Source organism: Leptodactylus fuscus, chromosome 1 (assembly GCF_031893055.1).
Source record: "Leptodactylus fuscus isolate aLepFus1 chromosome 1, aLepFus1.hap2, whole genome shotgun sequence".
NCBI classification, from domain to species: Eukaryota; Metazoa; Chordata; class Amphibia; order Anura; family Leptodactylidae; genus Leptodactylus; species Leptodactylus fuscus.
The window spans coordinates 302,488,808-302,510,437 of record NC_134265.1 but is presented as its reverse complement, the minus strand read 5'-3'; the positions used below and the strand labels follow the sequence as shown (position 1 = coordinate 302,510,437).

Sequence of the window (21,630 nt, the reverse complement as noted above, 5' to 3'; positions counted from 1 at the left end):
ACAAAGTAATCTATGGCCAACAGTATAGTAAAATTTTACTGGCTGGACATTCGGTCTCTGATAATACATTACTAAAGGAAATATTCTAAATAATCTGTAGTATGAGCCACAAGGCTAAATAAGACAAGAAATCTCATCGGGGGTATAGTATTAATATTGTGCTCTGTCTATGTACAAATAACACATCAATTATATTTCAAAAGTCATTAGATACATAAATAAAAAACCAACAATGTCCGATTACCGAGAAAACATCGCCATAATGTTACAATTTACAGGGAATGTAATACCATGCCTCTTAATGGAGATCCATAATACATCTGTCCAGAGATAATTCTAGAAGTTGAATCGTTTCTGAGTGTAGTTCTGGTTTTACTATGCGCAATTTCGGTTTTACATTTCTCCCATATCATATCAACTTGTTGCATTATTGAAGCAATTTCTGCTGAGCTGGCCTGCGCGTGCTTTTTATTTGCTGGCAAGTACTCGATATAAGTGAGGGATCGCAGTTTGGAAAGAATATATTGGAAACTTGGAGTCAGAAGGAGGTATGTTAAATCATTGGCTTAACATTCAGGAAGCTATAATCACATTGATTCTCATGTTGTTTATATGTGGACTTGTTTCCTAGCAGAAGTTTTATTTTTTTGGAAGACATTATCAAGCGTCACATGTAATAGATATAGATGAATACTGAAAGGTTACATGTGCCAGAAAGTAACTTGCGAGGATTACTTTTACATTGTGCTATCCAATTTGGACCAGTCTGACATACATATCCACTTGGCTACATTAATTTATCATACGTTTCCAAAGTTAGGTCTATTGGCGAAGAACCAAAAGGATTTGCTTTGGAAGGAAAAGGGTACTCTTCCATCAGTGAGGTTTCCTAAACCTCATACTTACTCATGCAGCAAACATTAGGATTTATCCTGGTCTGGAAAGCATGTCGCCAAGACTAACTTATTACAAGGCTGGTCTTATTCATTTTGTTAAGAATCTATCTACCGTACACTGTGGTAGAGGTTACGCGATGCCAACAGGGCACGACTGATGCCCAAGCAGATTTATTTTAAAAACACAAATGTCTCCGTAGACTTTAGAGGATCAGTGTGAAGAGCAGAAATCCAATTTACCATGTCACATCTGCAAATATGCAGACTTGCTCTTGAAAAGTCAGGACATCTGAAGTCCACTTACATCCACTACACACGTCTTGTTAATTCTACTCGTATTAAAAGAAAAAAAATCTTCTACGTTCCATCTCTACGTCAACAGCTTCCATATGTTGAGCTGCTTTGTTGGCTTATAAAACGTACTGAAAGGGGGAACGGTTCAACAAATCTAGAATATTTAAATGAGTCTAAACCACTTAATAATGCAGACAGATACTGCAATGTTTAAAACATAAAGTACAGTACACAATATTACAATACATAAAATATCAAAGTCATTTTTGTTTACTTTAGCTTTTTTTGCAGTGGTTACTTTTCTCTCGTGTCAGCATCTAATACAACAGTTACAGATTGACTAATAGTTACAAAATGAATTCTATAATATGATCTTACTATGGAAAATGCCTCATAGCAATAGGAGTTATCTGCATATAACTTGGAAAAATTATCTGGACCCCCAGACAATAAAGCTCATAGCCCCGTCACCGACCACCATAGACATGGTACATTTTGGTTGAGTAAATAAATTGCAATTGAGGAGCGCTTATTACTTCTTTCTATTATAATTTTATAAAGTGGTGTAAACTTGGGTAAATTCCCAATGGCCAAATGTTCAGTCCATACTTCACAGTTTCAAAGCAGATAATTTGGCGGAATGTAAACTACATTACAACATCCTCTAGTCTGAATGATACTTACACATTATGGATTACTCGGAATAGAAGTTTATAGTCTGCTTAAGGGTCTATAGGGAAATTTAAGAGAATCGAAAACTCCCTTTTAAGGGTATGAGACATTTAAAGCTCAAAAATGATCATAAAAAGATTCCAGCGATTCTTCCCGATTGCTTCTTCTTCCTTTGACCCTATTTTACCTGATATTACCATTGAAAATGAGGCACACATATATATATACACACACACACACACACACATATATATATATATATATATATATATATATATATATATATATATATATATATATATGTATATATATCATCTCTGCTTATGCCAGGAGACAAGTCAGGACTCTCTTCCTGCTCATCACTGTCCTGTTTCTGGCTGTAAGATAGCTTCCTGCAGCAGAAGCCTCCCCCCTCTCTTGTCATTTCTGTAGTAGGTTAAAAAAAAAAACAGATCTCAGGCAAAATTGGAGCAGCAGATCACAAGATTAAAGGGTTATTCCCATTTCAGAAAATCCCTGCCACCCCTATTAAGGCCTGACTTATGATAGGACTTAGGAGAACAGCTAACCTGTGCTGCTCTATACTGTTCCTGTAACTCCCATTGAGGCGAATAAGAGCTGTGGAAACAGCATAGCATATTTAGCTACACTGTTTCTGTAACTGTGAAGCAGTGAAAACCAAGTAGCTTAGCTGTGCTGTTTCTGTAGCTTTTCACCTCTAGAGCATCATTGCTTGACTGTTTCCTTAAGTTCCCCCCACCTAGGAGTTGCAGTTATTCCCATCTCAGCAGCAATTTGCCAGCCCTTTGTTCTTAGTGGGATATCCACATTTTTTTTTTCAGGAATATAAAGACTACAACCAGGGATATCAAGACTATCTCCTGTTTTACTAACAGTATTACTATTCATTTCTAAATTTAGTGTTCCTTTAGTGGGTTTATCCAAGGGTGCAAAGAAGATGTCAGGAGGCACGCTAGTCCAAGTGAATTCTTTATTCAAACAGACAACGCGTTTCGGGTTAAATACCTTTTTTCAAGGGTATTGCATGTCCTAGACATTGTCACCAGTGGTCTGACATTACAGAGGTTTGGCTGCTGCTTTTGGAGTCCATCTCATCAGAGGGGGTCCCACCATCCACTGGAGGCCCCCAACTATATGTCTACATAGTGGTTGTGAGTAGAGATGAGCGAAAACTGTTCGGATCAGCAGATCCGAGCAGCACGCACCCATAGAAATGAATGGAAGCACCTGTGACGCTGACTTTGCTGGCGGCCGGCCGGCGGCACAGGTGCTTCCATTCATTTCTATGGGTGCGTGCTGTTTGGATCGGCTGATCCGAACAGTGTTCGCTCATCTCTAGTTGTGAGCTATTATCACAGTCATAGGAGGTGAGCCTTACTACTTGTGCTTTTATTATTCATTTTCATCACAGTATCACATGTCTAGCGCTTGGCACTGTTCATTTTTTTCTCTTTAGTGGGTTTATGTCACAGTAAACTCTAATAACACTGATATTAACACCATATTAGTCATTTATTCCATTTGATGACTGGTGGTTAACCAAAAAATTGGTAAATCCAGTAAAAATTATGCAAAGGATCAGCTGAATATAGTAGCAAATCCACTAGAGAAGCTTGTTGGATTAAAGTATGTTAAGATATTGCTACATGGTAGCAGAGTAAAAAGAATAAAGTAAAATTAAAGCTTACGTATTATCACCACGTCCTATTCTTTTCATCTTACTGTCAAACATTTCATATCTGCGCTGCCGCTACTTTGTAACCTCTGTGTGATGTTATTGCCACAACTGGTACAGTAGATTCAGGGAGGTTTAATGTACGAGAGGAAAGCTGTCATTCTCTGCTTCATGCCTAATTACTCTTTTTGTAGGCCAATATATCAATTTTAGATGTAGAAATGAACTTTCAGAGCAGGTCAGTGAGTCCTTTGTGTTCCATCTGATCAGAATAGGAATTCCTGTGTGCTGCCTGAAGGGCCTGGAGTGAAGCACATTGTACGAGCAAGAGACTCCGGCAGTGAGCGGGCTCACACAGGGTGATAAGGTAAGATGAGAGTACTTGGAATAGTACCAAATTGGTAATGTAAGATGAAAGCATCTGCATGTACGGATTACTGTGTGTTATATGGTTCCCAGCAGAGCCCAGCTTTGATTAGGAACACATATTTTTCCATAAATTAGCTTTTGTTTGGAGTTTCCCGCTGTGTGTATATGCTATTTGTTGGAGTGTATAGGTCTATTTGGGGCTTTGGTATGTCCATCTGTATCTGTCATACCTTGATAAAGTGTAGGCTATTGTAATCAGCGGTGTGACTTCTCATAGGACTGCACAGAAATACTCTAGTTAAACGCACAGCTGGCCAAAAAAAAATAAAAAATAGAAGCGTGTGCGTGCAGATGGTAACGTGACTGGGAATAAGCAAATGATACAAGCAAGAGAGGAGGGTGAGAACATAATAAAATACATGTAGGAAATGTAGAACGTCTCGAGAGCTAAAAAGCAAACAAAAAATCTGCTATATTCAAATACACTGTATAATTTATAGATCTAGAAAATGCTAATTTGTCATTTAAAGGGGTGCTATAGGGTGGGAGCTTTGTATAATCTAGCCAACACATTGGAAACATATCCACAGTAGGCTGAAGGGAGGAATAGCTGTTGAGGCAATGAGTGTCTGGCTACCAGTTATTGAAAGGCCAGATTTAGGGAATCATTCAAGGGCTGCTCTGCCCCTATCCTTCTACAGCTCTATCTGTTCAGACTGACACCTGCAAATAAATGCAAGCCCAGCACAGCTCATCGGGAAGTTATTGCATAGGGCACAGCACTGATTTCCTTTACTGCCAATAAGATACAAGCTCATAGCAGATAGAAAATATATTAGGAGTCATAGCAACTAAAAAGAAGATAAGACTTCAGGATCATTTAGTTCTCTGTGCAGAGTGATCTCTGCTTATCCTGATGTTGATTATACAGCCTGACTGCGGTTGAGAGGAAGGACCTCTTATAACGCTCCTTCTCGCACTTGGGTCGGTCACTGACAGTACTGCCCAGTGCTATCATGGTCTCATATATGGGATGGAAGTTGTTCTCCAGCATGGAGCTCACCACGGACAGTGTCCTTCTGTCACCCACCACCTGTACCGGGTCAAGGGGGCTCCCCAGGACAGAGCTGGCCCTTTTAACCAGCCTGTCAAGTCTATTAGTATATAAACTACTCTCCAGTACACTACCAATGAGAAAAAACAATTTACACTGACAATGCATCAATTCCAATTCCCAAGCATTGTATATCCATTATGCACATCCCATTATTATACATTGATCTATGCTTCTAATATACAAAAGTATATATTTTGATCGAGGGGCAACAGTCCACCAGCCACTTCACGTCACTTCTCTGTACAGTGGTTTCCTACTTTACTGTGTGCGGCGCTGCATGGCGACCAACATCACTGCAGCACAACACCCACGAGGGGAGGGACCCAGCAGTCTGACAGCACCCCTGGTGCCAGGCTAAGCCCCAGACACTGCGCCATGCAAAGGCAGACATCACACAGCACTGCACCATGTGAATAGATCTCAAGAAACTCAATTCATTATTATTTTATTACACTGGTTAATCTGTAAATTAAATTAGCTTACTCATAATATAATTAATAATTATTATTAATAATTAATATAGTTTTCTAATATGTCTCTTTAAGGTTCAATACAAATATCGTCTCTATGTCTGGATATGATACCGGGAGCTTCTACAAAACGTTCCTCCAATCCATTAATCTTTTTGTTTTACATTGTATTAACTGGGCAGCCCATTAGCTTGATTACAAGTTATGTTAATTAATTCCATATGCAAACATATAATGTCCTAAAATAGTGTTACTATAAACAGTCTACGGAGTAAAATACATATTTACATATGCACAAACATTGAATACATATACATATATAAAATCATATTATAATGTACAATTAATGCAAATTTTGCAGCGGCATCTCCATAAATAATACTTTTGTGATTAGATACTCATGTGAAAACCTGACTTTTATAGAGATGAACACTTCTGCTCAGTTATAGTGGGGGAAATTTACTAAGCAAAATGCATCAGAATGCTGGTGCAATTTAAGAAAAAACTGACTAACGTGCCCTGATCCGTATGCGATTTAGACACTTTCACGACATTTTTCTGGTGTAAAATAAGACAGCAGGGTTGAGCGATCGAGAAAGATCAGATCCTGATCAGCGATCAAGCAAATTTCACGATCGCGATCGGCTGGAAAAGGATCAAAAATTGAATTTCGAAATCTCAAGATTGGCTCAGCCCTACTGTATATATAATATACAATTAGGATTGAGTGATCGGGAAAGATCGGATCCCGATCGGAGATCGAGAAAATTTCACGATCGCGATCTGGATCGGCTGGAAAATGATCAGAAATCAGATTTTAAAATCGATCCTGAAATCTCAAGATCGGCTCAACCCTATAAGACAACTAATGGAAGATGTAAAATTGGACTAGACAGTCTAATAATGCTATAGATTTACCAAATAGTATTAGACATTATAATAAATCTGGCACAGTTTAAGACTGTCTAGTCTAAATATGCACTAAAATGTAGACAATATTAGTAAATCTGCCCTAATGTGTCTATCCTTGTACTGTAGTCTGTCACATACCACTTTCTCCTGAGCCAGTCACTGAATAAATGATATAGTGCTCCTGCTTTCTTGAAAAAAAAAAAAGAGGTTCTTCAGCAGCTATACAGCTCTGTGTAGAGAATATCATAATATTGTACACACTTCAGATGCTTTAAAAAGAATGGCAGTAATTATGTTTTTATTTAATGAATGGTGGAGTGGAAGTTCCTTCAAAAAAGAGGTTCTGCAGCAGCTGATGGTTCTAATATACTATAATCTATAAAATACATTAAAAATCTTCTGTGACTGGTAGAAATAATATTCTTTTACAGTACAATTATTACGACTAATAATAGGAATAAAAATAACAACCATAATACAAATAATAATAATTCCCGTCATTAGCGTTCTAATTATAAAATGACACTCTGCCATACAAATAAACATCTCAGATTTTTCCCATCTTGAAAATGTTTCAAAGTTTCAGCTGAGAAAATTAAGAAATGTGGGTTTTTGGATAGAGAATGGAGTAAAATTGCCAGATTTTTGAGGTTATTTTATCACGCTGACAGTTATGTGTCTGTAGATTTTTTTTTAATCTGTCTTTTCCACTTGTCTCCGCAATAACATCTTTTGTGTCACAAGCGTTTGGGGACTGCCAGTAGAAAAACTATGCCATTGCTTTTGCAGTTACTCAACTGTATTTTTGAGCTCGCAATCTATCCATCTGTTTTAGATTCTTTGTTAGTGTGTCAAAGAACAAACTCGTTAAATTTGTCTGCCAACGGTTTTTAGAAAGCAGATTTTCATCATACTGTGCCAACTGCTTCTGATGGCTGGAATAAAGAAAAGTGAGCATTTCAACAGCAAAATATTTTCCAATAAAAGTGCTTAACTGCTTGAAACTATTATGTTTTCTTATCAACTTAGTATGCAAGATTTGTGGCATTGTGAACCTTCGAGTTACGGAGTCGGTGCATCCGGTGATACGTCTGTCTCAAAGAGAAATTCTCAGCAAGATAACCTTGCTAATTTGCTGTAAATGAGTAGAATTATCTGTGGTGGCAGTCTGAACCTATGTAATTATAGAAGGCGACAGATAAAGAGAGTCCTAGTGAAGCCACAAAAGATATGTCTTAGGTGTGTTGGGGCACAGAAACACAGACATAAAGCTACGAGCAGAGTAAAGACATTGTAATTAACATCTCTACGCTATATAATCACATTGCACAGCCTTAAAGCCAGAAAATTTAAGGATGTTTTACAGTATACTCATTGTGTTTCTGCTTAGTTTGGTCAAGAGTGACTTTTTATACAGGACAACATGGCAGGCAGTTAACATCCATTCTAAGGTATTGGTGTCTCCCTTGCCCCTTAGCATGACCAGCTCCTCCATTTAGCTTCCCCAATCTCCTGAAGCATGGCCATCTCCTTTAATTAGGTTCCCTCTGCTGCATGACCAGCTCCTCCACGTAGACCATTTCTATGGCATGACCAACTCCTCTACTTAGGCCAATTCTACGGCATGACCAGCTCCTCCACGTAGACCATTTCTATGGCATTACCAACTCCTCTACTTAGGTGACATAACATAGTGCTAGTGTACTAATATTATTAAAGTAATTACGGTAGTATGTAGACTTGTATATCATTACCCAGGAATAGCATTTATAAAGAATAAACTATTTCTGGTGATTATTTTACTTGTATTCTATATTAGGGTTGAGCCGATCTTGACTTTTCAGGATCAATTTTGAAATCCGATTTCTGATCAATTTTCATTCGAACCCAAACTCGATCCCAATTCCGATCCCAATGCAAGTCAATGGGATTTTTTTTTACTAATCGGAGATCGGATTTTAAAACCAATCCTATTCATTATACAGCATGGAATCCAAGAATTAAACGCTTTAATTGTTAGAATCCACGCTGTGTAGTGATTTTTTTCAGTCACTAAGTAGCCAGAGGATTTTTTTTTAATCCTCTGGATACTTAGTCCCCCCTGGTGTCTACTTACCTGCAGAGATCACTGGTCCGGTGACCGGTGTTCTCGGTCTTCTTCGCCTCGCTGCCCCCTGCCTCCCAGGTTAGGAGAGTGTGGGCGGGTTAGGAGAGTGTACCCGCCCACATGTGTACCATCTCCCCGCCCTGTACCCGCCCACACTCTCCTAAGCCACAAGCCCCACCTTCTTCCTAGCGCTTTAACACTAACCTGGGAGGCGGGGCAACGAGGCGAAGAAGAACGAGAACTCCGGGCACCGGACCAGCCATCTCTGCAGGTAAGCAGCTAATAGAGATGTTAGCTAGTCTCCCATTAGAATGAATGGACACAGCCGGCGCACAGGGGGTTAAGAAGGCTGTGTGCCGGCTGCTTCCATTCATTCCTATGGAACCGCAGCGGAGCCTTCACACTGAGTATACACTCCGCTCAGAATGAGCGGCGCATATACTCAGTGTGAAGGCTAACATTGTTAGCTTTTCCCACAATGCTTGGCCAGTAGCAAAGCATTGTGGGAAATAATCACCGATCTCTATCCCACCTAAAAAGATCGTGCTCAGAATTCTGATTACGAAAATTTTCTCGATCGCCGATCGGAATCCGATCTTTTCCAAACAGGATCGCTCAACCCTATTCTATATTTCTCATCAAGCTTGCTCTCTGTGGGTTCCATGTCTAATTGTTTGATATACCTGACCTCAGCCCCAGAATGAGCAGAGTGTATATGCTATGATGTCTCCCACAAACAGTAAAAACCTAGAAGAGGAGATCCTGCTCCTTATTTCTCTATACCTCCACTTCACAAGCAGTAATAGCAGCACAGAAGACGGCATACGGCAATACTGAGCTGTGTAGCTCTAAATCATACAATGGGGTGAGATAAAACACTAGAAACTGCAGCAATGTTTTCTCTTTCTCTACAACTATCCCATTTCCTCTCCCCCCCCCCCCCCTCCATAGACATCTAGATGGCAGAGCTGTAACCTGATCTCTCTGTATACTGACTCCTGTATACAGATTTCATCAATAATTTTAGAGTAAGTGATCAGTATAGGAGGAATTGCGGAGGAGGATAGGAAGAAGTAACAAATCTACATTTTTTCTGTAATTACAAATGTATTATATTTCTACTATTGGTACTATGGAAAAAAATTTACTTTTCCACAATGTTTGTCTAGTTTTTTTTTTTTTTACACAGTAAGCCCATCATATTAAATAATCAAGAGCTATGAAAACAGTAATAATGGATCATCATTTATGGAAAAAACTGGGATATTTTTGGCCAAATGCTCACAGTGATATTTTAAGAGCATTCGCTTTTTAGGACAGCTAACAGCATTTTGTTACTGATGCTTTCTAGAGGTTCTTGAATGCAAAAAGCACATACAGTGACAATAACTACGTGATTATGATACCAGGCCTTTGACCACATAAATGTGGGATTTGGACAGAAACTACATGGACTTGAATGGAGTGCTAAAAATAAGACGAAAACATGTATCAAAATATTGACTTCTATCTGTAGGGCTCACAGGAAAATAGATTGGTCTGTATTGATTTAGCATTTTTCATGACAATGGTAGATCCATGACTTTGTGAAGTTTATTCAGAGGAAACCATGACAATAAAGACAGATGTTCATGCCCAGCAGATTTTTCTAGTGAAAAACTATTTTGTTAAGATAAATAAAACACATTTTTGATTTACCTACAGACTTACCAGACTTATGTAATCTCCAGTTTAGTTAACTAGTGAAAGCAATTCAATACATCACAACACACCAACAAAAGCCTGAAGGGCTGCAATTCGCACATCGCCCTTCTGAGAGTGGCCAAACATAGACACAAGTAGGACAGTTAGCAGATACATTTAGGGTAATTCTCTGCAAGGCTAGCTGCGGCGGGATGCCATTGCAGTGCATCGGCATCCCGTTGCAGAATCCCACTCCTGAATGGATCTAATCGGGAGTGAGTCTTGAGCTGTGAACGCTGCGGCTGACTCAGATGTGGAGTCCGCAGCAAGATAGGACATGTCACTTCTTTTTCCCGCTAGCTGAAAATAATCGCTAACGTGAAAAAAAAGTGAAGTCCTCACATTGAAATGAATAAGAGGCCTTTTTGCAGGTGGATTTTGAGGCAGATTCGTGTGAACTAACCCTTATGGAGATAGTGTTGCTTTTACCACTGGCCTTAGGCCAACCCTTGAAAAACATCCCTATAACATTGGCCCTCCTCCATCAAACTTTTCGCATATTACTCATGGAAAGTGTCTTCCACTAATAATATGTATTCCTGATTCACAAGTTAGAGCTTAAGGCCTCATTCACATCTGTGTTGGTAATCCGTTCGGGGGAGTCTGCATGTGGAGCCCCTGAACACAATACCAAACACATTGGCAAGCTGTATGTGCAGTGAAAGCACACAGACCCTATACACTATAATGGAGTCCGTGTGTTTTCGGCGCGCTGCCCACATGGGACAGTGCGTTCAGTATTCTGTTAGGAGGGTCCCCATGCGGACTTCCCGAATGGATTACCAAATGCAGATGTGAACTAAGGGTAAGAGTCTGATCACAAGGGTCTGAACACTGAGAATGAAGGTCCCCAAGTCTCCTTTTTCAATAAAGAGGTAGCATTCATTCACTTCATTCGCTCCTATATGACTGATGGAGAAAGCTGAATAAAGTGCTCCATCAGTGCTATAAAAGTGAATTGAGTGACAGTAACCCCTATATACACACACTCATGCAAAAAAAACTTACTTGGTAATTTAGTTGGACATCCCACTGGACTCTCAATCTCAAATTGATCAAAGATTTAGATCAATAATTTACAAGTTATACGGAATCTTTTTACAAACAACTATACGTCAATATTTTCATCTCATCCAGCTCTAGAACATGCTACCTACACAATGATCACCATGCTCAATGGCACTTTAAAGAGGCTTTACAACGCAATAAAAAAATGCTTACAATTGTATAAAGAACAAAAGGAGTAATACTTATCTTACCACTCCACTGCCACTTCAGTGCCAGCACTTCACTAGTCTCTCACCAGTCTCTGTTCTTCTAGCTCCAGCAATGATCCAGTATGTCGACATGACATGTGGTCACTGTAGCCACATCGGTTGTACTTTACCGCTACAGCCAGTAACGGGCAGCGGCAAACACATGTCGTATTCACAAGTCATAGTAAGAGTAGAAAGAACAAAGACTGGTGGAGGCTCGGAGATATACCAGCTCGGCTCAGCACAGAATTAGGTAAATATCACCACTATTGTTATTTTTCAGTATTTTATATGTGTTTTTATACTAATAATCCATTGAAGAACTACAGGCCCCTGATATGCTATCAGTTCCTCATCGTGGTGCCTTATGTCCAGGTAAACCTCAAACACTGTGCCCTCCATGTTCACGTTTAGCATCTATGCTACAGCTGGATACATTGATTTTGTTACCTCTATTTCTGTTCACTTTGGAAAAGATTACCTCTCAGCCTGCATGTTGTACTTATTCGCAAGAGTCTGTTCCCAAAGGCCCACAGAACAGGGGTGAACTGAACCAGATGTGTCAGGAACGGATGATCAAATGAAAAGCAAATAGATTTCCTTCTTTGATATCAAGTACAGCTTGTTTGGACAGGTTTTGCAAATGGCAGACAATTCCATAAAAGGTATGCTACATTTTTCATAACGTCTCACATTGGAAGCATCTGCTCGGCACAGCAATCGGAACTGAAATCCTCTCCTTATTGCAGATTGTTACACTGCTCTTTGTCAGGGTCTGTTTGCAATAGGAATATTCATATAAAGTGAGTTCTGACTTGTCCTGTCTGGGAGAAAATGATATCTACTCTGAGACTAAGAAGATCCATCTATCTGTCTAAAACCAGTATTGGATTGTAGTGCTGCCTGACCTGGCGACAGGCCGTAGCGATATTTACTCTGCCACAGTATCATGACACCCATAATCCTATCTACAGTAGAAAATAGGCATTAGGTGCAGACACTAAGATGTTTATTCTTCACTAAACTTTTAGCTTATCATGGCTGTAGACAGCAATAGCAAACATCTTGTCAGTGCTACAATGATATTCTATGTCAGACTACATCCTCATCTTCATCTAATACGCACCCACTTTGCAAAGATCTAGATGGACAACCAGAGGATTACAAGTCCCAAAAATAAATAATAAAAAAAAACCACTATATTCATATATCCCAAATATTAGTTGTCTACTTAAAAATGAGAAAAAAAAGTCAGAACTAAATGGAAAGTGGAAAAAATAGTGGACTTTACTTAGCCCATGCACAAGGTTTCAGTCCAAATTTTTTCTCGAAATGCAAAAAGTACATAATTCCCACTAAACGTAATACATGAGTAAATATGGTAAATATTCATTCAAAGGGATGAACAAAAAAGACTGAAACATTGAGCACGGACTAATAAAGACCATTATTTATTTACTATATTGGAGTTTCACTTAGAATAATAGATTAATAGATTAGATAGGCAATTCTATTAAGACCCTCATTACCTACACCAGTCTTACATTCCTCTGCTGGTGTGAGATGCACCTGAATTATTAAGAGGCTGCGTCTTCTCCTTCTTAATAATTCTGGCACATCTTGGAAGGTCCAATGTTCCTGAGCTGATACTACACCAGCCAGGGACTCAACTGGATTTCAGGTATAACTTACACTAGTGAGAGTTATAGTGAATGTGATGGTCCCTGCCCCAGCCTGCCGAGTTTCCTGACCCTGCTGGGCCCGCTGTCCTCAAAAGTAGTGATTGTGGTGAAAAAATGCTGATAGGATGCCATAAGATGCTCTACTGCTAGTATATTGCCATAGCAAACCCACCCCTACATAGCTTTTTTCTTTCTATAATATAGACATTTCTTGGAACTTGTTACTTGTCCATATCTTTGCACAGGATTTGATAGTAAGCAGATGAGAATGTAGTTTGATATAGAATATTATTGTAATGTTCACATGCTATCTATCTATCTATCTATCTATCTATCTATCTATCTATCATTGTATCTATCTATCTATCTATCTATCTATCTATCTATCTATCTATCTATCTATCTACCATTCTATCGATCTATGGTCTATCTATCTATCTATCTATCTATCTATCTATCTATCTATCTATCTATCTGTCATTGTATCTATATCTATCTATCTATCTATCTATCTATCTATCTATCTATCCATTCATCCATCTATCATTCTATCTACCTTCTATATAAATATTTATCTAGCTAATATCTATCTCTACAAACCCATTGCAGACAATTCTTTGCAGTGCAGCTTTGTTATAACCTGTATTTCCAGTAATATAATGATAGGGGCTCAGAGGAATTAGCCCTCCATGGCCCTATAAAGGAGTGATAGTAAAATTGTCTCTTAATGAAGTTCTGACATTTGGAATCCAGGACATTGTGGAACTGGTCTTCCGAGCCGCTTGAATGCCAGGCACGATGATTATTAACCAATTGACTTTTTCTTTCCCTCATATAGCAAAACAAAAAAGTCCTTTGCTGTAGACTATTCTGAAAAAAATAACTGCATCCCCATTACAAGGAACCGAAAGATTTCTTCACTTATGACATACTAAGGACATCTGTTGTCCCCGTGGTTCCTGCATTAAAGGGGCTCTATCAGCAAAATCATGCTGATAGAGCCCCACATATGCGTGAATAGCCTTTAAAAAGGCTATTCAGGCACCGTAAAAAGTTATATTAAACTACCCCCCCATTTTAAAATAATACCCTAAAAAAGAATGTGATCTACTTACGCATCGTGCATGCTGGGCAGGCATTCAGGGTGCACCGTCTTCTTCATCCACGCCTCCTCTTCCTCCGATGTCCTCGAGTCCCGTCCTCCTCCGGCGCTCGCGAACTGACATTGATAAAAAAAAAAATGGCCCTGGCGCATGCGCAGTAGCATGCGGCTTCTACTACGGCTACTGCGCATGTGCCCAGGCCATTTTTTTTTATCAATGTCAGTTAGCGAGCACCGGAGGAAGAAGAGGAGGCGTGGATGAAGAAGAAGACACACCCTGAATGCCCACCCAGCATGCACGATGCGTAAGTAGATCATTCTTTTTTAGGTTTTACTGATAGAGCCCCTTTAACATGTCTATTATTAATGACATGAAAAATCACAATGAGTCAATACAATAGGAAGCTCTGCGCCCCCACAGTGATTCCTATAGTGAGAGGGACACAGATTATTTAGATGAACTAAATCACTATTAATTGAACATGTTACCTCTATTACCATTAATGAATGATTGTTTTAGGACACTCCCCTTTTTACATGCCACGCCCCTATTTATATGCCGCTAAATTTTGGTTACAATTATTCACATATCAGCGATACTTATTGGATAGCGTAAGTTATTGTCATATCCTTTATCCAATGGTAGTGTGTGACAGTATGTTATGGATGCAAAATAATTGAAGTAATGGACGCCAGCAAGGGAACTTGATTGAGTCAACTTTCAATTTCGGTTATTTGTGAATAATTGAGCACTCCTATAAAGGCCTTTCTACAATATAAGCACTATAAGCAATATAATACCATGTATTTATCAGCTAGCACACTGACTCATTATTTTATATGGCCTCATACACAAGCCCGTATATCATAGGTTTGTGTAAGAGGCCGGGAGCCCAATGCAAAATTTAGGACAGATCCTATTCCTGGTCATTTTACTGTCTGGGCTCAACGGCCATTCTTGGGGGCAGGAATAATACTTGTATATAATCCATGTGCCATTTTCCCATGGGTCCAGGAGCTTTAAGTTACATCTCTGATAGAAAGGCAGCCATACAATCAGAAAGGAAGGCTAGAAATGCATTCTTATATATATGGCACATACAGCCCAGCTCATTTGTGATATAATGATAAATTGTTCATTACACAAAGGAGCCCGGGTTAACCTAATGCTATATCTTGGAGGGGGGGGGCCTTGACAATACTTTTGGTTATCGCTTAGACGAAAAGTTGATTGCTCACAACGATCAACAATAATCTGTTGAATTCCCCTGCAGCGCCACCACAGGCGAAATGAAGCAATAGCATCAGTGCCTCTTGAAGTAAGTGGAATGTCTGGGTTAAGTATGGCCATAACAGGTCCTCCATAGCGAGAGACGCTCCAGCACGGAAAGAGTTAAATTTCATTTTCTTACTTCCACATCTTTAGCTTCTTATTAAATATTTTGTTATCGCCAAGCCTGACACAACAGCCATTTGCATTGTCAATTAAATATTAATGCCGTACCGCATTAAAGCATTGTAAATATTTTGTTATGCTTTGCACTTAGCATAAAATAGGGTTCAATTTCAGTAAGTACAAAATATTTCTATATACAAACATACAGTATTAAATTACAGTAAATGATGGCTGAAGATAAGGAAAAGCGATTATATTTTAATAGTTAATGTGAATGGTTCGGTCGTTAGGAACAATGCAGAAAGTTGGTAAATACATAAAATGAGCTGGAACTTGGCAGTTTCTGGTTTATGGAAGAATAGGGGGAGTTTATTACGTCTCTAATAATACAGATAATTCAGTCATCACTAGGGACATTTAGAGATGGTTACAATATTACAGGAACTATAGTGAGCCAGTAAACTTTTTAATAAGCTTAAAGTATAGGCTTACCTTTGGATAACCTAAGCTGCCGGGTACAATATGGGCTTTACAGTAATTCTCTATTATGTGCTTTTTAGCTGAGTCAATAAGCTTTGATGTTCCAGTACGACTGGCCAGTGCAGATACTAAAGGCCGATTTACATGGGCCCATGTCTGGCTGAACAAGTTTTTGTTCCCAGCCATTGCCCAGGGATCAGTTTGCTTGTCGCCCCATCACATCTTTCATATAGGTATAAAAAAAATCATCATTTTTGGCAACTTATCTCCTTATGTACACAGTGAATGTGCTACAGAGAAATGCAAACTATATAGGGGCAAACAATAGTATTAATAATCATTAGTCCCCATATATAATAGAGTGGAAGGTCCCAGTTATGATCCAATTAGGCTTTTATGTTGCACTATTGTTATAGGGGAGAGAATGCGGGGTCTGGAATAGGGAAGTCAACTTTTTGTCTTGGAAGCCAGCGATTGTTGTGACCAACTAATGTTCACACTTGTGCCCAAATTCTGTTCAGGGATTCCATTCTCCATTCTGCTTGAAAAATGCACAGAAAAAAGTTCCGGACCCCATTATAGTCTATGGCCGTGATGGTGAACCTATGGCATGTGTGCCAGAGTTGGCACTCAGAGCCCTTTAGGCACCCATCCGTGGAACAGATTATATTGTGTGGGGGACACTGTGGAGCAAATTGTATTGTGTGGGGACCACTGTGCAGCAGATTATATTGTGTGGGGGCCACTGTGGAGCTGATTGTACTGTGTGGGGACCACTGTGCAGCAGATTATACTGTGTGGGGGTCACTGTGAAGCAGATTGGACTGTGTGGGGGTCACAGTGGAGCAGAAAGCTCTATAAAGCCCCATTCGTATGACCATATTTTGCAGGTTTGTAATTGTATGCAATTGTGAATCCACACATTATTATGGTCAAATTACCGTGTTGGCACTTTATGATAAATTTGTGGGTTTTGGGTTGCAGTTTGGGCACTCGGTCTCTAAAAGGTTCGCCATCCCTAGTCTATCGGGTCCGCGAGTAACCACTTTTTTAAACGGATTGAGTTTTCGTTTTTTGAGTCCCCGAGAGGATCTAAAAAACGGAATCCTGAACGCAGGTGTGTACTTAGAGTAAACAGATCCTGCGGGCTTGTGGACTGTTTTGAAGCATTAACTTAGGAAGTTCTACTAGCAGGGTTTTTACCACCAGCAGGGGTTGCATAAAGTGGGGGCAGAAGATGACAGTATAAGGTCTCTGGACCTAGAAAGTGGAGGAATGAAGCTGGTTCCTAGGTTTTATGCCAGAGAGAAAGATAATGACAGAGTATTGACCTCCTTGGTGCCAGGAACCGGCTACCTCTCTCGATGCTACAAACTAACAATTGTGCTGTGGAAATTACTTTCCTCCAATGGCTTCCAAATGATAAATTATCCTCTAACAACTCTGAATTCTCTACTAACTTATTTGAAAGCATTTTTTCTAAATCAGACAGCCCCTTTAAGTTCCGGATTAATGAAGAACCTTCTCAGTATTCTGCCTCAAAATAATACAAATGTTATGTTTTCCATAATTTTATAGAGAAAATACATAACAGGTTCTTCTCAGAATTCCCCACATCTTTACTTTTATAAAAAAAAAAAAAAAAAAATATATATATATATATATATATATATATATATATATATGTATTTTCCAAAGAAAGAATGACCTTTGTAGAGAATGGCTTTCAAAAAAAAAAAAAAAAAACCTTTATTGGTAAAATAAAAAAGCACTCAATCACGCTTGATAAGGGCTTGAGGAAGATAGCTGTAGGCGGCTTGTGGAAGACAGCTTTGAAAAAAATAGTCTTCCCTTTTGTCTCAATAGTCTTGTTGCAGGGCCGGGCTGCTTTATCCAGAGATATTAAAAAATAAATTGTGTATGTGAGGAATGGCGGCTGGTGTATGCATATGATTAATACCGCGAGCCAAGCAAAGGAGCAAGAAATACAAGGTTGATATTTCATTCTGTAGGGATAGAAATAAGTATCGCTGGAGTGGAATGGGAAGTAACCCTGTTGTATTACTGGAGCTCGCAGGGTAACACAAAGAATAGCTGTGGTTACAACAATATAATACTATGAAACAAAGTGGAAAAATAAGATGAAAAGGCAATATACATTACTACCTCAATTGAAGACATAAATCGGAATTCTTGTCTAGTAACTGTTTAGTATTATATTTTGCCGTTTCTTAGTCATATCTGTGTCTAGGAAAGTTGGATGACATTATGGCTCAATATCATTTACCCCAAAGACCTCTGTAAAGGGATTCTATCATTAGAATCCCTTTTTTCAGACCGACCACATCGGAATAGCCTTAAGAAAGGTTATTCTTCTCCTACCTTTAGAAGTCTTCTCCGCGCCACCGTTTGGGTGATATTCCCGGTTTTCACCGTATGCAAATGAGTCTCCAGACAGCACTGGGGGCAGTCCCCCTGTGCTCAAACAGCAGGGCACTGGCCCTGTGCTGCCTGCAGATTCTCCACTGGCACCCTCCATCTTCTTCTTGAGGCCGCCTCTTCTCTGCGCCAACTGTGCATGTGCGGTGGCCATTTTCCTGTGGCCTCTTATGCAATTGTCTGTTCGGCCACAGGAAAATGGCTTTGTTTTCAACAAAAAGCGCCAACTGCGCATGTACGGCGGCCATTTTTCTATGGACTCTTCAGCGATTGTCCATCTGGCCACAGGAAAATGGCCACCGTACATGCGCAATTGGCGCTTTCAGTTATAGATGCGGGGAAGAGGTGGTCTTGAGAAGAAGATGGAGGGCGTTGCTGGAGAGTCTACAGGCAGCACAGAGGACGCCCCCATTGCTGTCTGAAGACTCATTTGTATACAGTGAAAACCAGAAATATCACCAGAACGGCGGCATGGAAAAAACTTCTAAAGGTAGGGGAAGAATATCCTTTCTTAAGGCTATTCCAACCTGGTAGGCCTGATTCTGATGATAGAATCCCTTTAAGACAAAAATGAACTACCTTAACCAAAGTTATCCCTCTGCCGTAATTGCGGTATAGATGGGAATTTCTTCTGGATGACTCTGGAATATAAACCCTTAATTTCTCTGTAGTCACCGCAGTCAGAATTCAATAAATGGAGGACTCGGTCCTTGTTAATTACCTCCAAATTAAATATTAACTTGATTTTAAAATAACAGCACTCTGAGCGTGTAAATCATTTTGTCTTTTTCTGACAAGATTAATAAGGCCGCTTTCACCTACACTGGCTGACAATCTGATGAGATGTTCTTGAATATTTATTAGCAGAAGGCCAAGAGGAAATCTCATATCTTACCTATGAAATAGGATAGTAGTATTGCCAGTAGTACCGATACCCCTACGGCGCAGAGTGCGGTACATTTCCAACTACAGTACTTTGAGGACTTTTTGAATTTAAAAGCACTTCTTGATAAGGTGTTCCGAGGAAGTGGTCTGGTAGGAGGAGTATAAACAGTGCCAGAGGCCATTGTGTATCCGGGTGTAGCAGTGCTGAACAGTGGGGTTGTCCCTGTTCCTGTTTTGAATAGAAAATGCCTGCAAAGACACAAGAGTGAAGATGTCGATCAATATGACTGCATATTCCATCTGTATGATAATCTCTCTTATACATTCAGTACATTTTTGATCATTCTTACACTATCACAGACTGGACTGCATATCTAATGTGGCAGCTTCCACTTTTCTTTTACAATAGGAATTCTTGAATTAATAGGAGGAAATTTCCATATGGCGGAAATAAGGAAGGCTTATATAACATCCCCATAAAAATGGAAAAAAAAAAACACACTTTTGTGCATGGCTGTATATATAGCACTGCAATAGCAATATCTCTTAGGGTGTAGTCACTTCATGATCACTACACACCCGGCTGACACCAAGGTACAAGAAGATTTTGTCTTTTTATCAATATCTCATGTTAAAGAGCTCTTACTTACAGTTAGTTACATCAGTTATTGGAAAAGCTGGGTGGCAACCAATTTGCTTTCAAACATATAACATATAACTTTCTCCAAGTTCTGAATAGCAAATCTTCCTACATATACAACTCCTATATATCTGGGATGTCTTGTCTCACAGATTTCCAAGAAATCTGAAATCTTCAACCACTTCACAGAAATAAACTAGTCAATGACTCATATTTTCTGACGATTTTCTATTTTCAGAAGGAATTCTCTTTAATGTAAGATACCGTACATATTTTACAGAAGTCAAAATGGACAAAATGCCAATACTGCAAAAGATTACATTTCCCTACTCCCACAACAGACATCATATCTGTCTGCCTCAATAATTTCTACTTTCTAAAGATGACTACCATCTCCCATCAGCTTGTCTTAAGATATGGTGTTAGGCACTGCAGTGATATGAGAGTGAATGGTTTTTGTAGCGTATGGTATTAATGACAAATTAGGGGAATTCTAAAGCTTGTCATATACTTCAGATTGACTGATAGCTATCTAAATGGGGAAAACCACCAAGAGACACCTCTTGTGTCCTAGAGACCCTTTTCTAGCCAGACATCTGCTACCAGGAAATAGGTGTAAGGGCCCTAAACACATAATAATCTGTTAGTACAACCAAAGTTTGGTAAGGACCCAGTGACATGAGTGTGATGTTATAAATCCATCTCCATTAACCAATGAGGCTGCCATTTGGTTTCAGCAGGCCAAGTGAGGCTGAGGACTTCCAGCCTCATTGCACCCACTGATACAAAACCTAATGGACACTGGTGGTGGATATCGGAACATCAAAGACATATCAGTACGCTTTATTTTTTTACTTTAATCCTCCCCAGCCACTACATGGGTTGCTCCAATTCCTAGACAACTTTTCCATTTAAGGGTCCATTCACACGAAGGAAAATGTAGTGGAATTTGGTGTGGAATTTCAGCGCTGAAAAAATAGCCTCCCATTGACTTCAATGGGTTCCTTTTCATGTTTTTTTTTTCAGTACTGAAATTCCACACCAAATCCCTCACCATTTTCCTCCATGTGAATGCACCATAAGACCCAACCAGCTCAAATTTCAATTGACTGGACAGTCTTACAAAAAAAAACAAGAGTGTTAGGAGCCATATTGCTTTTCAAGTAACATGCTGAGTAGCTATATAACTCAGGAATTTCTGATTCATACATTCATCATGAATTCTGTTATATATACATACAAATTTACAAATACAGTAGCATTATTACAGAGATCTGAATATTGATCCCCTCTGTGCACTGTTACAGTACATTATAGGCTACAGAACAGTACAATGTCACAGTTTATACTCTCATTACCGTTAGATAGGAACTGCAAAGTAATCTCTCTACATCTTTTTTTTCCTGCTTCTTGTACAGATTCTTCCGCAATATGACCTAACACCCCGCTGGCTTCACAAATGCTCAGTTACACT

The 21,630-nt window shown here is 39.3% G+C and overlaps 1 protein-coding gene across 19 annotated transcripts in view; it reads right to left on the bottom strand.

The window, feature by feature from the left end:
- TENM3 (teneurin transmembrane protein 3) overlaps window positions 1–21,630 on the bottom strand; it is a 949,896-nt gene that overhangs the window by 177,127 nt on the left and 751,139 nt on the right. For all 19 annotated transcript variants that reach the window (XM_075258516.1, XM_075258530.1, XM_075258522.1 and 16 more), the window contains one exon: window positions 19,527–19,765. In XM_075258516.1, coding sequence (XP_075114617.1) covers window positions 19,527–19,765 — 239 coding nt within the window. The remainder of the gene's footprint in view (window positions 1–19,526; window positions 19,766–21,630) is intronic.